We start from the raw sequence: 13,152 nt of genomic DNA, 5'->3' as shown, positions 1-13,152 counted from the left end.
CGAGCAAGAGTGGTTTTGCTAGCGAAAGACTTTGGGACATTCTTTTGCTGAAGCTTTTGAGGGAGAATCAGAAACCTATCCTGATGATACCCAGTAGCAGTCACTCTCCTTCCAACTCTCCAAGTCCAAACATCACCCGGGCATGGCCAATCAACAGGAGCATATGGCAGACCTTGACCAGTTGAAACCGGGGGAATAGCTGGAAGCTGGTTAAGATCGGTTTCCCCATGAGTGAAGGAGCTGTTGTCTACGCTTCTCTTTCCATTCTCCTTTGCCTGAGAGGGCTCTGGATCTTCAATGGCCTCTTCCCTGTTGAAACCGGTTTCCCAGAAGTCATCTTTCTCTTGCTGAGTGGGGTCGAGATGATCAGAATCGTTTTCACGGTAAGTTGAAAGCGGGACAGGTTGATTGTCATGGTAAGTACTGATTGGGACTGGCTGCGTATCAAACCTGCATACAAATTAACACTAGAGGAGCTGAAAGAGAAGTGGTATGAAACAAACAACAAACACATGAAACAAAAACAAACAACACTAACGCCTAAAAAGCTTTCGATATACACAAGGACCACAAATCATTTGCCTTCTCAATAGCAAAAATAAAACAAGTAGACAAACAATGTAACATACATTTCATCATACCACAACGTTGAAACAAGCATACTCAGGAAAAACAAACGAAAACTAAAACATGGAGACACAGCCAAACCCACACCACAGTCAAACCCTAAAAGCACATCCTTTCTGGTTGTAGCAGTAAGTATAAAAACCCTAACTTTGTCTAATTCCAAAGCCAAAAACATCTTCACCTAACTTTTGACATTGTCTCATTCATCTAAAGACAAGAAGAACTGTTGATGCTTAGGTCAGAATTGAGAACACATATCTTTTCAACACTACAAATCCAAGTCTAATAGAGGTAAATTACTCTCATTTACCCGACACAAAACAATCAAAAGCTCTAATTTGTTCAAGAAACCAGATAAAATGACACAGAACCAGAGTTCAAAAAAAAAAAAAAAACAAGAATTTGTTTACAATTATAACAAAGCTAGAGAGAAAAGAACAAGTACCCAGGAGGATTTTGAACGATCTCTTGCATATCAATCGGAGAATAAAAAGGGGCAGACATGTCCACTCAAACCCTAATTTTCCTGCAGATAGAGAAGAAGAAAACAAAAAAGCAGAATTCAGAATGAAAGATCAACTCTAGAATCGTGAAAATTTATGACCTTTATGCGTGATTAAGATGCTGTACGAACAATTTTGGAAGCAGATCTAAGCTTTTTTTCACTCTCTTCTTCTTCTCCTTCTGTTGTTTTCTAACTCTGGAGATGTGGTTAAAAAGTCTTTAAGCTGAGAGAAATCAAGATGTTAACGAATAAACGAGGAATTGTTGAACTGACCATTTTGCCCTTATGTTTGGTTCATCAGTCCCGATTTACCGTGACCGCTCTCACGCAAATTATTCTTTTCATTTGCACCATTTCGAGGGTCAAGACAAAATTGACAAATCAGCCTTTCATTTGTTTGTTTTTTTTGGTCAAACAGTCTTTCATTTGTTAACAAATAACAAAATTATCAAGAACCCAATTATATTTTTATTGGGTTTTTCTAATGTCATATATGATCTTGGGTGTCACTTTCGTTTCAATATGAATATTGTTGCATGCATCAAATCGAACAATTTACATGTTTTTTTTGTACATAGTGTTCGAGAACCGATCGGGCTTGGTACATGGAGAGGGAGGAGGGTCTTACCGGGTAATATGAAATTACATTAGGCGAAAACTCACAAATACAAATGATTACATCAAGTGAACATAGAGATATGATCTATATTCATATATTTATGATGTCTGGTTAATAACATCTTGTTCTCCGCCAAAATATTCTCATATTCTCTGTATGTTACATTGACAACTACAAAGGGAGTATCAGATTAATTATGAACCAAAAATGAGATGTGCGGTTCAAGCTAGCTACCGCTTAATGAGTCCCACGCAAATGTTCTTCATGGAGTATCATCAATTGTTCAGCTACCTAACAAAAGTCACACGATCGAAGTTTAGTATCTATCTCTCTATATACAAATAAATCATCTTCATTTTTAAGAAATGGTACGGTACCTCTTCAATGCTGCCATCTTCAATCTCTGTATTGAAAGAAAGAAGCAAGCTTTCGTGTAGCAAATTCTCAATCTCTTCCACGGTAACCACTGTTCAGATCATAATCGATATCAATATCTTTATGGTCTTAACATAACACAATTAATAAAAGGAGGGAAAAATAGCAAATCGAACCATTTGATTGAGAGAAGAGAAGATAAAGATGATGAGCAAGCTCTTGAGATTTCTTGAGGGAATCGTGGCCTCCCCACTGATTCTTCACGGCCATCTGAAGCCCGCCCCACCACGAAAGAAGCTCTCCGATGCCTCTCCGGAGGAAAGAGTCGTTGTCGGCTATAGGATGCACGTGCTTTTCATGCCACGTGGCGGAGATCACGTGAGCAGTATCAAACGTTCTTCCACCGGCTCCCATATCTTCGGTCTTTCCGGCCGCAGAGACAACGGTGGTTCTTCCGCCTTGTAACTCCGTTTAAAGCAAACGGAGAACAAATCGCGTATGGAATACACAAAGAGAACAAAAAGAAACGTGAGCGTTTCTGTGTGTATACTCTGTTTTCTAATAATGGAAAACAAAAAAAACAAAAAAAAAGAGAGAAAGCAACGAAAAATAAGGATCTAGAGACATGAGACAGATCCGAGGAGTTAGGGGAAGTTTATGAGTTTGCCAGACTGACAAATATTTGTTCTTTTGACTTCAGACATATGACATATCCGTATGACTTCTGTTTCCAACCTTTTCTTGATGTTATGTTTTGTCTTCAGATCGAAACGTGTCTACAATAACCAAAACGAATACTGAAACGTGTCCAGTGGAATACTACGACGCATGTGGTAACGTTAGAAAAAGGTCCGTTTCCATGCATTCTTCAAAATTAAATTACAAATATACAAAAAGAAAAGTAAAAACTCTATCTCAATATAATCTATCTTAAAGCTTTCTCATCTTGCTATAAACTTGTAAACTGACACGGGTGTCGTAGTCACCTCACTGGGACACTGACAAGCGTCAAAATCTTATAATGTTGGGTCCATACTCAGGCACATCTCTTATTTATAAGTCGCTAGATGCTGTGAGGTGTTGTACTGTAAAAACCACATAACACAACGTAACAAAACAGAGATGAGCCAAGAACAACCACATAGGCCAAAAGAGCCAGTTAAATATGGTGACGTTTTTGAAGTCTCCGGCGAACTCGCCGACAAACCCGTAGCACCTGAGGATGCAAAGATGATGCAAGCCGCGGAGACACATGTGTTCGGCCATACTCAGAAAGGCGGTGCAGCTGCCATCATGCAATCAGCAGCCACCTCCAACATACGCGGTGGCTTCGTCCATCCAGGTGACAAAACGGACCTTGCCGCTGAACGTGGCGTCACGGTTGAGCAAACAGTCCCCCCTTCAACTGTCACAACCGAATTCGTCGGTGGACAGGTCCCAACTCGTTTCCACAATTACTTCTTTTTTCATATATTATTCTTTTTGTTGGGTGTATATAATAGTGAAGCTTTAGGTCGTCGGACAACATGTTGAACCGAGGCGTGTAGTAGCTGCAGCGCGGACGGACGAACCAGCTTTGCAAAGTGCAATAACAATCGGAGAAGCATTGGAAGCAGCTCTGAAGACCGCTGGAAACAAACCGGTGGATCAGAGCGACGCAGCAGCGATTCAAGCGGCGGAGATGAGAGCTTCTGGAACCAACGTCATTGCTCTTGCTGGAATCGCCGCAACAGCTCAATCCGCAGCGGATCACAACGCTACTGTAGATCGTGACGAGAAAAAAATCAAGCTCGTTGATGTTTTGACGGTTAAACTGCAACTTCTAAACATGTTCATCAAATGTTTTGTGTTTCTTTAACAGTGTCTCAAATGTTTTCGAACCGGATGGATTATTAGGGTGCTGCGGAGAAGTTATCGTCAGATAGACCTGTGACGAGGCAGGATGCGGAAGGAGTGGTGAGCGCCGAGATGAGGAACAACCCTAAACTTTGTACTCACCCTGGTGGTGTAGCGGCTTCGCTTACCGCCGCTGCTAGGCTTAACGAGAGAGTCGATATATGATAAGACAAATCCGGCGACGAGAGGCGTATGACAACTTAAGAAACCTTAGCTTGTGATGTAAAATCGTCTTAGCTTTTTGGTCATCTTGTGACAGAGACTTAAGTCTAGCTTTTGTTTGTTTCTTCTCAAGACTCACACAACTTAAAGTAGCCTTGTGATGTAAAATCGTCTAGCTTTTGAAAAAGTGGTGACGTAGGTTTTAAAGTTTAAATGTTTCTTTAGCCCGTATGTGAAAATCCGGCGAGGAGAGGAGCTTGTGATATAAAATCGCCTACTTGTTATGTTATTGTCTTCTTTCCCTTAATTCTGTTTAGAATGGAAAAAATGGAGACTCTAATTGTAGTTAAAAGCCTTTCTTTCGCTCATTTGCTTCGAGAATGGAACTGATTTTGTAACATTCAAAACATCTGAGCTTTAATCAAAAAACTACAAAAAAAAGAAAAGATAACAAGGCCAAACGAAAAAGAGAGTTCCACTGGCAACTCCAACAAGAACACCTTGACCATTAACCTTCATTCTTATTACCTTCTTCACATTCTGTAAGATATTTCTTCTTCTTCTCCAGTGTCTCGTATAGCTTCTATAAAACCTTTTGTATCCCTTCCTTGTTGCCTTGAACAGCTGAGCAGCCTGAGCTGAGAGTACCTCTTTATAATGGTTCTCTCGACCAGAACACCTACTATGATCATATCATGCGGAAGGATTTCCTCTATTGATCAAGAGAGGTTGCATCTCAAGTTAAGTTATGGAGTAGATTTGACTTAACTCTGATCACATGGCTCCATAGATATTCAGGACATCTTGCTCACTCTTTCAGGTCACCACTTTCAGATTTGCTGCCCACTGCTTGATGTATATAGATATCCGAGTAGTTAGGGAAAGTTTGTGATTTAATTTGTGAGTTTGCCAGACGGACAAAAATTTGTTCTTTGACTTCAGACATATTGGTGACTTCTGTTTCCAACCTTTTCTTACCTTTGTCTTAAAATGGAAACGTGTCCAATGTTATACGATACTTGTGGTAAACTAGTGTTTTAAAGTACATGACAAATTCCTTATCTAATTAAACCCAGAACAAGAAGAAGCCTTCTGATAGAGGAATGCTCTGTTCTCTCTCCTAGCTGCTGATTAACTTAGTTTTCTTGGCCGTTATTATCGCCGAGCCGTCCCAACTCTTTTGGGCTTAAGAACTTATCTCTCAGATCCTAGTTACTGAGCAGATTAAAATCCGGAGATATCATTGTTATCGGTCCGGCTTCAGACAAAACATATCGGGTTCTACTTTGAATTTCTGGTTTTCAGTTGTTTTCTATTACTGTTGGTTGGGTTAAAAGCTTTAGGAAAAATCTGGTTTCATTCGGTTGTTCTGTTTTCTCCTTCCTTTTTCGGATCTAAAATGGATAAACACTTGGAGCAGTATCTTCAAGAGTTATCAATTGAAGAAGAAGAGGCTAAGCCTATAGTGTTATCAAATCTTCCTAAGTTCTTCTCTTCGGAAAGAAACTTAAAAAGCTTAATAGGGAGGTTTCTAAATCCTGATAATCAGAGAATGTCTAATTGGATTTTAGAGATGCCAAGGATTTGGAGACTGTACGACAGAGTCAGAAGTATTGCCTTATCCACGGATCGTTTTCACTTTATTTTTAAATATGATGAAAATATGATTGAGATATTAAAGACTGGAGTATGGAGGCAAGATGATTGGGGAGTAGTTATGGAAAGATGGGTTGAAAATCCTCCTGCGAATTATCTAATGTTTGTTCTGGTATGGATTAGGCTGCGTAACTTACCAGTGAATCACTATACAAAGGATACTATAAGTGAAATTGTTGGTCGTGTTGGTCAAGTGATTGAGTTGCCTTTTGATGAGAAAGAGGCACAAAGCAATGACTATGTTCGTGTCCGAATCTTACTTGATGTTTCAAAAGGGCTGAAAAACTTTAAAGAACTTCAACTTCCAAATGGATCGCTAGTCAAGATTGGTATAGACTATGAGAGAATTCGCAAAAGGTGCTTTCAGTGCTAGAGGTTGACTCATGATAAGAGTAAGTGTCCTTTTGTTCCTTTAGTAGTTGAACCTCAATCCTTGGTTGTTTCTCCTGTTTCCTCTATAGTGCTGAATAAAGGAAAAGGGGTGGATATTCAGGGTAAAGATATCACCGCTTCAGAGGGTAACCCTCGTAAACTTATGGCTGATGCAATCAAAGCTGACTTGATGGTTTCGCAAAATTCTTTTGCTGAAACTCCACCTCAAAGTTCGGTTCAAACTAACTCCTTTTACCGCTCCCCTGTTACCTATTGTGCGGGTGACTTAGAGGCTTCCTCCTCAAAGAATCTACAACAGGTGTTACCTTCTCCTAAAAGACCTAGATCTTGGTTAAAAAATACCAAAGATCGAAAAGGAAAAAATTTGAAAACGCTTAAGGCGGTTCTGGATAAGAAGGTGAAACACAATGGAAATAATTTGCTTCAGGATCAAGGAATTGAATTGGCCAAAAGTCTCCAGAGAGACAAGAATTCGGTGGTTCCAGGTGAACTGCCGCAAGATCAATAGGGATTCTGAGTTGGAATTGTCAAGGGCTGGGGAATCCCTGGACAATTCGACATCTCAAGGAAATGAGAAAGGCTTATTTCCCTGATATTTTATTCCTCATGGAGACGAAAAACTCAAGTGTTTTTGTGAAAAAAGTTCAAGGTTGGTTAGGCTATAGTAACCTAAAAACTGTTGAACCAATAGGCTCTAGTGGTGGGTTAGCAATGTTTTGGAAAGATAGTATAGACATAGAGTTTCTGTTAGTGGACAAAAATGTTATAGATATGAAAGTTTCTGATGGTGTTAAGATTTGGTTTATTTCTTGCGTTTATGGGAACCCGATTACTGGTCTCAGATCCTTAGTTTGGGATAAAATCACAGAGTTTGGCTCATCCAGATCAGAGGCTTGGTGTATGGTTGGTGACTTCAATGCTATATTATCTAATAAGGATAAACTGGGAGGACCGTTAAGAGATCTCAGTTCTTTCCACCCTTTTCAAGAACCGTTGGCAAACTGTGATTTGGCTGAACTCAGTAGTTCTGGAAATGGTTTCACTTGGGGTGGGGTTAGAAATAAACAGTGGATACAATACAAACTTGACCGTTGCTTTGGGAACCCGACCTGGTTTTCTATGTTTCCAAGTAGCCACCAGTGGTTTATTGAGAAGTTGAGATCTGATCATAAGCCGGTTTTTGTTAAATTTACCTGTGATAAAGAGTTCTTCAAGAAACAATTCTGGTTCGACAAGAGGTGGGCTGAGGACCCTTCTTTTCTGGCTGTAATTCAGAAAGCTTGGAATGAGAAGAGATCCAAGGTAGTCAACAATTCTGTCATGATAAGATTTGATAACTGCAGACAGGCTATTGGTAAGTGGAAGAAAAGAGTGTGGTGTAGTTCAGAGATTAGAATCAAAAGTTTGCGAAAAGAGTTAGCAACTTAAGATGCCTCTTTGAATCCATGTTTTACAAGGATAAATGTGATTAGAAGAGAACTAGCACTTGCATTTCTAGAAGAAGAAATATATTGGAGACAAAAAAGCTCAGAAAAATGGCTTCTTCATGGAGACAGAAATTCGAAGTTCTTCCAGGCATCTGTTAAAGCTGCTAGAGTAAAAAATGCCTTACCTCTTTTAATAGACGTTAACGGAACAGAACAATTCTCGGAGCTTGAAAAAGGAAAGATAGCGATCAATTATTTTAATGATCTGTTCAAGTCGTCGTCTCCTACTCAGGTTAATGAACTACTCCTTAACTTTCAACCTAGAGTATCAATCCTTATGAATCAAGATCTTTCACGAAATATTACCATAGCGGAGATAAAACATGCAGCTTTTTCGGTCAGTAATGAGAGTGCTCCTGGCCCTGATGGTCTCACGGGTTTCTTTTTTAAAACGTTCTGGCCAGTGATAAAGGATCAGGTTAATAGTGAAGTTCTACAATTTTTTGATTCGGGTTGCATTCCTGAGGGTTGGAATCATACTCACTTGTGTCTCATCCCGAAAATTCAGGCTCCAAAGAGAATGACAGATCTTAGGCCTATCTGTTTATGCTCAGTAATCTATAAGATTGTTTCAAAAATCCTGGTGCATAGGCTGAAAAAGCATTTGCCAACTATAGTTTCTCCAACTCAAGCTGCATTTGTTTCAGAAAGATTGATATCAGACAATATCTTGATTGCTCATGAAATTGCTCATAGCCTTCATACTCATCCAACTGTCTCTCAAGAGTTTATGATGGTTAAAACAAATATGTCTAAAGCATATGACATAGTAGAATGGAGTTTTTTAAAAGACATGCTCAAAGCTCTCGGCTTTCATGACCGTTGGATCTATTGGATTATGGGATGTGTCTCTTCTGTTAGCTACTCAATGATAATGAATAGAGAGCCAGTTGGTTTAATTAAGCCTCAAAGGGGTATTAGACAGGGAGACCCTCTTTCCCCTTTTCTTTTTGTGTTATGCACTGAAGCACTAATCCATCTTTTTGATCAAGCTGCTATGAAAGGTCAGATTAATGGTATCCAATTTCACTCCTCTGGTCCACAAATTAATCACTTACTATTCGCAGACGATAGTCTCTTTTTTTGCAAAGCGAATAGTACTCAATGTACTGCAATGGTTGAGTGTTTACAGAAATATGAATGGATGTCTGGTCAGATGATTAATAAGGATAAGTCAGCTATCACTTTTGGGAGGAATTCAGATAAATCTGATTGGGACTAGATCAAAGAAAAATCGGGGATCAGATTGGAAGGTGGTGCAGGAAAATATTTAGGTTTGCCTGAATGTTTGAGTGGAGCAAAACAGCAATTGTTAGGTTTCATAAAGGATCGGCTTCAATCTTGATTAAAGGGTTGGTATGCCAAAAACTTATCGCAAGGTGGTAAAGAGGTTCTTTTAAAATCTATAGCTTTGGCTCTTCCAGTCTATGCAATGTCTTGCAACAAGCTTCCTAAAGGAATCATTAAGAAACTGATTTCTGTAATGATGGACTATTAGTGGAGTAATTCTCAAAATAAAAAGAAAATTCATTGGATAAGCTATGAGAAGATGACTCTGCCTAAGTCTGTAGGAGGTTTTGGATTCAAGGATTTGGAAATTTTCAATCAAGCAATGCTTGCTAAACAAGCTTGGAGACATCTCTATGATTCAGATTGTCTTTTCTCAAGATTCTTCAAAAGCAGGTATTATGCGACTGGGGAATTTTTACATGCGGCTTTAGGAAGTCATCCATCATATGGCTGGAGAAGCATTCTTTTTGGTCGAGAACTACTCTCTAAAGGGTTGAAACGTATCATTGAGAATGGGAAAAACACTTTTGTTTGGATTGATAACTGGCTGTTTGACATTAGAGCTATTAGACCTATTGGCCTCCACTCTTTAATGAACATCAAGCTCAAAGTTGCTGATCTGTTTAACCCTCACACTGGAGTTTGGAATGATCTTCTTCTGAGATCATTGTTTCATCACTCGAAAATCTATAAAATAAAAGCTATAAAACCCAGACTGGGTTTTGATGACTCGTATTGTTGGGGTGAAAATAGAAACGGTGTCTACTCAGTCAGCTCTGGTTATGAAATGATGTTTAGAATTCTGAAAAAAAGAGATGTTGTCTGCTGCGGAAACTAGTCCGTCTACAAATCTTGTTTTACAAGCCTGTTGGAAGGTGAAAACAGCTCAAAAATTCAAATCTTCCTATGGAAAGCTCTTAATGGTGCTTTTGCAGTATCTGAACGTTTGAGAACAAGAGCAATAAGGAATTTCGATGGATGTATGTTTTGTAATGCAGAGGTGGAATCGATTAACCACATCCTTTTTGTTTGTCCCTTTGCTAGACAAGTCTGGGCACTATCGAATATACCCTCTCCGTACCTGGGCTTTGGTAACTTGATTTTTGAAAACATGTACTATCTCTTTGGTTTGGAAAAAATGGGAAGTTCTTTAGATGAACTTTAATCAGCTTTTGCTTGGGTTCTATGGCATCTTTGGAAAAATAGAAACAACCTTCTTTTTGAAGGTTGTGGATTGGCTCCGGATGTTGTTCTTTGTAAAGCATTGGATATTACGAGAGATTGGTCTGTAGTGCATAATCAGGATGTTTCTCAGGTTAAGACTTTATTAAAGCTGAAACAGAGATGGCAACCTCCTTTAAAGGGAGAAATCAAGTGCAATATTGGATTCTCTTGGTTGAAAAGATGGTATCTATCTGGAGCAGCTTGGGTGTTAAGAGATCATGCGGGTAATGTTGTTCTTCATAGTAGAAGATCCTATATATCTGTTAATTCTGTTTTTGAGGCCAAAATTAAAAGTTGGGAATGGGCACTAGAAAGTATGTCAAGCCTACATTTCGAGAATGTGACTTTTGGTGCATCTACTATGGAAATCATTAACGCTATGCACAACCCCAGTCAGTGGCCAACATTAGTAAGTTTTATCTCTCCACTTCTCATGTTTGGTAAAAATAAACCAAATTGGTTCCTGCTTATGGAGCTGCCAGAATGCAACAATGGAGCATCACTGATTGCAAAAAGTGTTACTTCGGACTTGAGGATGTCTTTGTATATTGCTCGTGGTGCTCCTAGTTGGTTAACAGGGTTTTTTTCACTGTGAACAAAAGATAGTTGAGACAAGCAAGTCGTTCCCCATTGCTCTGCTTTCATAGGATCACCTTTCCTTTGGTTTTGTTTTGTATAATATTAGCTATATAGGTTTCTTTGAAACTGGGTTAACCTCTTTCCCAAAACAAAAAAAAAACAAAAAGCTCATTCCTTATTCCTAAGCGTTGATTATTTTGATAATCATCTACTACATTGGTTTACCCTCTTTTTTGTCTTCTTTGACTTTTTAACCTTATCTCTTAACCCCTAAGTTTTAAGATTTCTTACGTCTCCTTCTTCCATATATATTTCCTTTCAAGATTTATTATAAGTTCCTCCCTTTTCTCTTCCTTTCCTTCTTTTACCTTTCTTAGAGCATGTGCATCGCCGTTATTTTCAACCGTCCCCCGTTTTTTGTTTAAAAAAAAAAAAAAAGCCAAAAACCCAAAAAACGACTCTTAAACGCGACGTTTTTCTACCGTGTACTTGGAGACGTGTAAGTTTGTGATTGGCGTTGGTGTTTGGGTAGGGTTAACAATCGACGAAATCCGGAGAGATTAATTTTCGAGTTCTCCCTTCTATCTCGACGGCGACGAAATTCCCTCGTGGATGTCTTCCTCTGTTCCACCGATTTCACCGATTTCAAGCCTATCTCCAACTTCTGTGTCTCCCGTAGCTTGTCCGGCGTCTTTGGGTAGGGTTAACACGGGACGAAATCTCGAGAGGGCTTTTCGAATTCTCCATTCCATCTCGACGGCGACGGCGACGAAATTCTCTCATGGATTTCTTCCTCTTTTCCACCGATTTCACGCCTATCTCCAAATTCTGTGTCCTCCGTAGCTTGTCCGGCGTCTTTGGGTAGGGTTAAGACCAGACGAAATCTCGAGAGGAAGTTTTCGAATCCTCCCTTCCATTTCGACGACGACGAAGGACCACCAATTGCAAGACGATCTCCAACTTCGGTGTCTCCCGAAGCTTGTCTGGCGGTTCAATTGTGCGAAATTTAAGGTATGTCTTCTTCCTCCAATTTGAGATATATATGATTTGCTTCAGGGTCTCTGTGTATAGCTTGTTCATAGCTTTTTGTGTAGGATTATCGATTTAGCAAAAATTTATTCTCCGGTAGTAACTTAACAAAAATAGTTGTAACTCATAAAAGTTGGATCCCTTTACCTCAGATTAAGATATGGTAGTAACTCATACAAACTAGCTGTGTAATGTTTAGGGCAAGAGACTAGTAATATGTAATTAGATAGTCTGGTTAATTGATATGCTTGATTCTTGATTATGATTTTTTGGTTGGTGACATTTTTGTGTGGTTTGTTCATTGTTCATGCGTATTAGTCACATAAATTGAATTGTGACTAAGGATGTACTATGTACTTGTAAGTAAAGACACCAATCGTGTAGATAGAGTAAGAGCATGTGCATCTTAAAATAATACCAACTTCATATCTTTCTTCTTCATATCCGTTTTTGCCACCTTTAAATTGAATGAGCCATTAACGAGTACTTCATAGCTGTTTTTGAATTGTACTTGTCACAAATTGTGATTAGACTGTGGTTGTTAGCTCATTATGTTTTATAACTTATTGCAAGTTACCTTTTTACCTATTAAACTCCAACCATCTTCTTTCTATTTCCATCATAAATCTCTCTCATTCTCTAAGTATTTTCTAAACTCATTCTCTTAGCTAATCCCTTCTATTCTATTCCATANTCTTACTTCAACTTGCTTAACAGTCAAGAAGAAGGTGGTTTAAATGATAACTTTCATTGGGAAAGTTATCCACCTTCTGGACAGAGCTCACAACCTTCTCCTCACAGCTCCCAACCTTCTCCTCACAGCTCCCAACCTTCTCCTCACAGCTCGCAAGAAACACCAAAAGAGCGCAAGGAGAGAAAGACATGGACACCTGCTGATGATGAAGTCTTGATCTCCGCATGGCTCAACACTTCAAAAGATCCCATCGTTGCAAATCAACAAAAGGGAGGAAGCTTCTGGAGCAGGATTCAAAAATACTATTGTGACACTCCTCACGCTAGAAACGGTGGGGAACAGATGCTGGTGACACATTGCAAGCAGCGTTGGCACAAGATAAATGACCATACTAACAAGTTTTGTGCAANTTCTGTGTCCTCCGTAGCTTGTCCGGCGTCTTTGGGTAGGGTTAAGACCAGACGAAATCTCGAGAGGAAGTTTTCGAATCCTCCCTTCCATTTCGACGACGACGAAGGACCACCAATTGCAAGACGATCTCCAACTTCGGTGTCTCCCGAAGCTTGTCTGGCGGTTCAATTGTGCGAAATTTAAGGTATGTCTTCTTCCTCCAATT

The 13,152-nt window shown here is 39.4% G+C and overlaps 3 protein-coding genes across 3 annotated transcripts in view; 1 reads left to right on the top strand and 2 right to left on the bottom strand.

The window, feature by feature from the left end:
* Positions 1 to 1,369, bottom strand: part of LOC104767749 — a 9,364-nt gene extending 7,995 nt beyond the window's left edge. Inside the window, exons 1-3 of the mRNA XM_010491731.1 lie at positions 1,262 to 1,369; positions 1,073 to 1,153; positions 6 to 450 (exon numbers count right to left, since the gene is read on the bottom strand). Coding sequence (XP_010490033.1) covers positions 6 to 450; positions 1,073 to 1,131 — 504 coding nt within the window. The 5' untranslated portion in view covers positions 1,132 to 1,153; positions 1,262 to 1,369. The remainder of the gene's footprint in view (positions 1 to 5; positions 451 to 1,072; positions 1,154 to 1,261) is intronic.
* Positions 1,721 to 2,871, bottom strand: LOC104766151 (pre-rRNA-processing protein TSR2 homolog). Its single transcript, XM_010489980.2, has 3 exons — positions 2,303 to 2,871; positions 2,129 to 2,217; positions 1,721 to 2,042 (listed from the first exon to the last, which is right to left on the bottom strand). Exons 1-3 carry the CDS (start codon positions 2,538 to 2,540, stop codon positions 1,989 to 1,991), a joined length of 381 nt encoding a protein of 126 aa, XP_010488282.1. The 5' UTR covers positions 2,541 to 2,871; the 3' UTR covers positions 1,721 to 1,988.
* On the top strand, positions 3,204 to 4,473 carry LOC104766150 (late embryogenesis abundant protein 32). Its single transcript, XM_010489979.2, has 3 exons — positions 3,204 to 3,560; positions 3,640 to 3,933; positions 4,023 to 4,473. The coding sequence occupies exons 1-3, from the start codon at positions 3,249 to 3,251 to the stop codon at positions 4,185 to 4,187; spliced, it is 771 nt and encodes a 256-aa protein (XP_010488281.1). The 5' UTR covers positions 3,204 to 3,248; the 3' UTR covers positions 4,188 to 4,473.

Source organism: Camelina sativa, chromosome 19 (assembly GCF_000633955.1).
Source record: "Camelina sativa cultivar DH55 chromosome 19, Cs, whole genome shotgun sequence".
NCBI classification, from domain to species: Eukaryota; Viridiplantae; Streptophyta; class Magnoliopsida; order Brassicales; family Brassicaceae; genus Camelina; species Camelina sativa.
The sequence above is the reverse complement of the archived record's forward strand: the minus strand, read 5'-3'. Positions and strand labels throughout refer to the sequence as shown.

Excerpts from the sequence above, each read along its gene's own strand:
- LOC104766151 (XM_010489980.2), bottom strand. The coding sequence starts at position 2,540 with ATGGGAGCCGGTGGAAGAACGTTTGATACTGCTCACGTGATCTCCGCC. Across the intron at positions 2,218-2,302 it reads TCTCTTCTCTCAATCAAATG|TGGTTACCGTGGAAGAGATT; the intron begins GTTCGATTTGCT and ends TGATCTGAACAG. Across the intron at positions 2,043-2,128 it reads AAGATGGCAGCATTGAAGAG|GTAGCTGAACAATTGATGAT; the intron begins GTACCGTACCAT and ends GACTTTTGTTAG.
- LOC104766150 (XM_010489979.2), top strand. The coding sequence starts at position 3,249 with ATGAGCCAAGAACAACCACATAGGCCAAAAGAGCCAGTTAAATATGGT. Across the intron at positions 3,561-3,639 it reads CCGAATTCGTCGGTGGACAG|GTCGTCGGACAACATGTTGA; the intron begins GTCCCAACTCGT and ends GTGAAGCTTTAG. Across the intron at positions 3,934-4,022 it reads AGCTCGTTGATGTTTTGACG|GGTGCTGCGGAGAAGTTATC; the intron begins GTTAAACTGCAA and ends ATGGATTATTAG.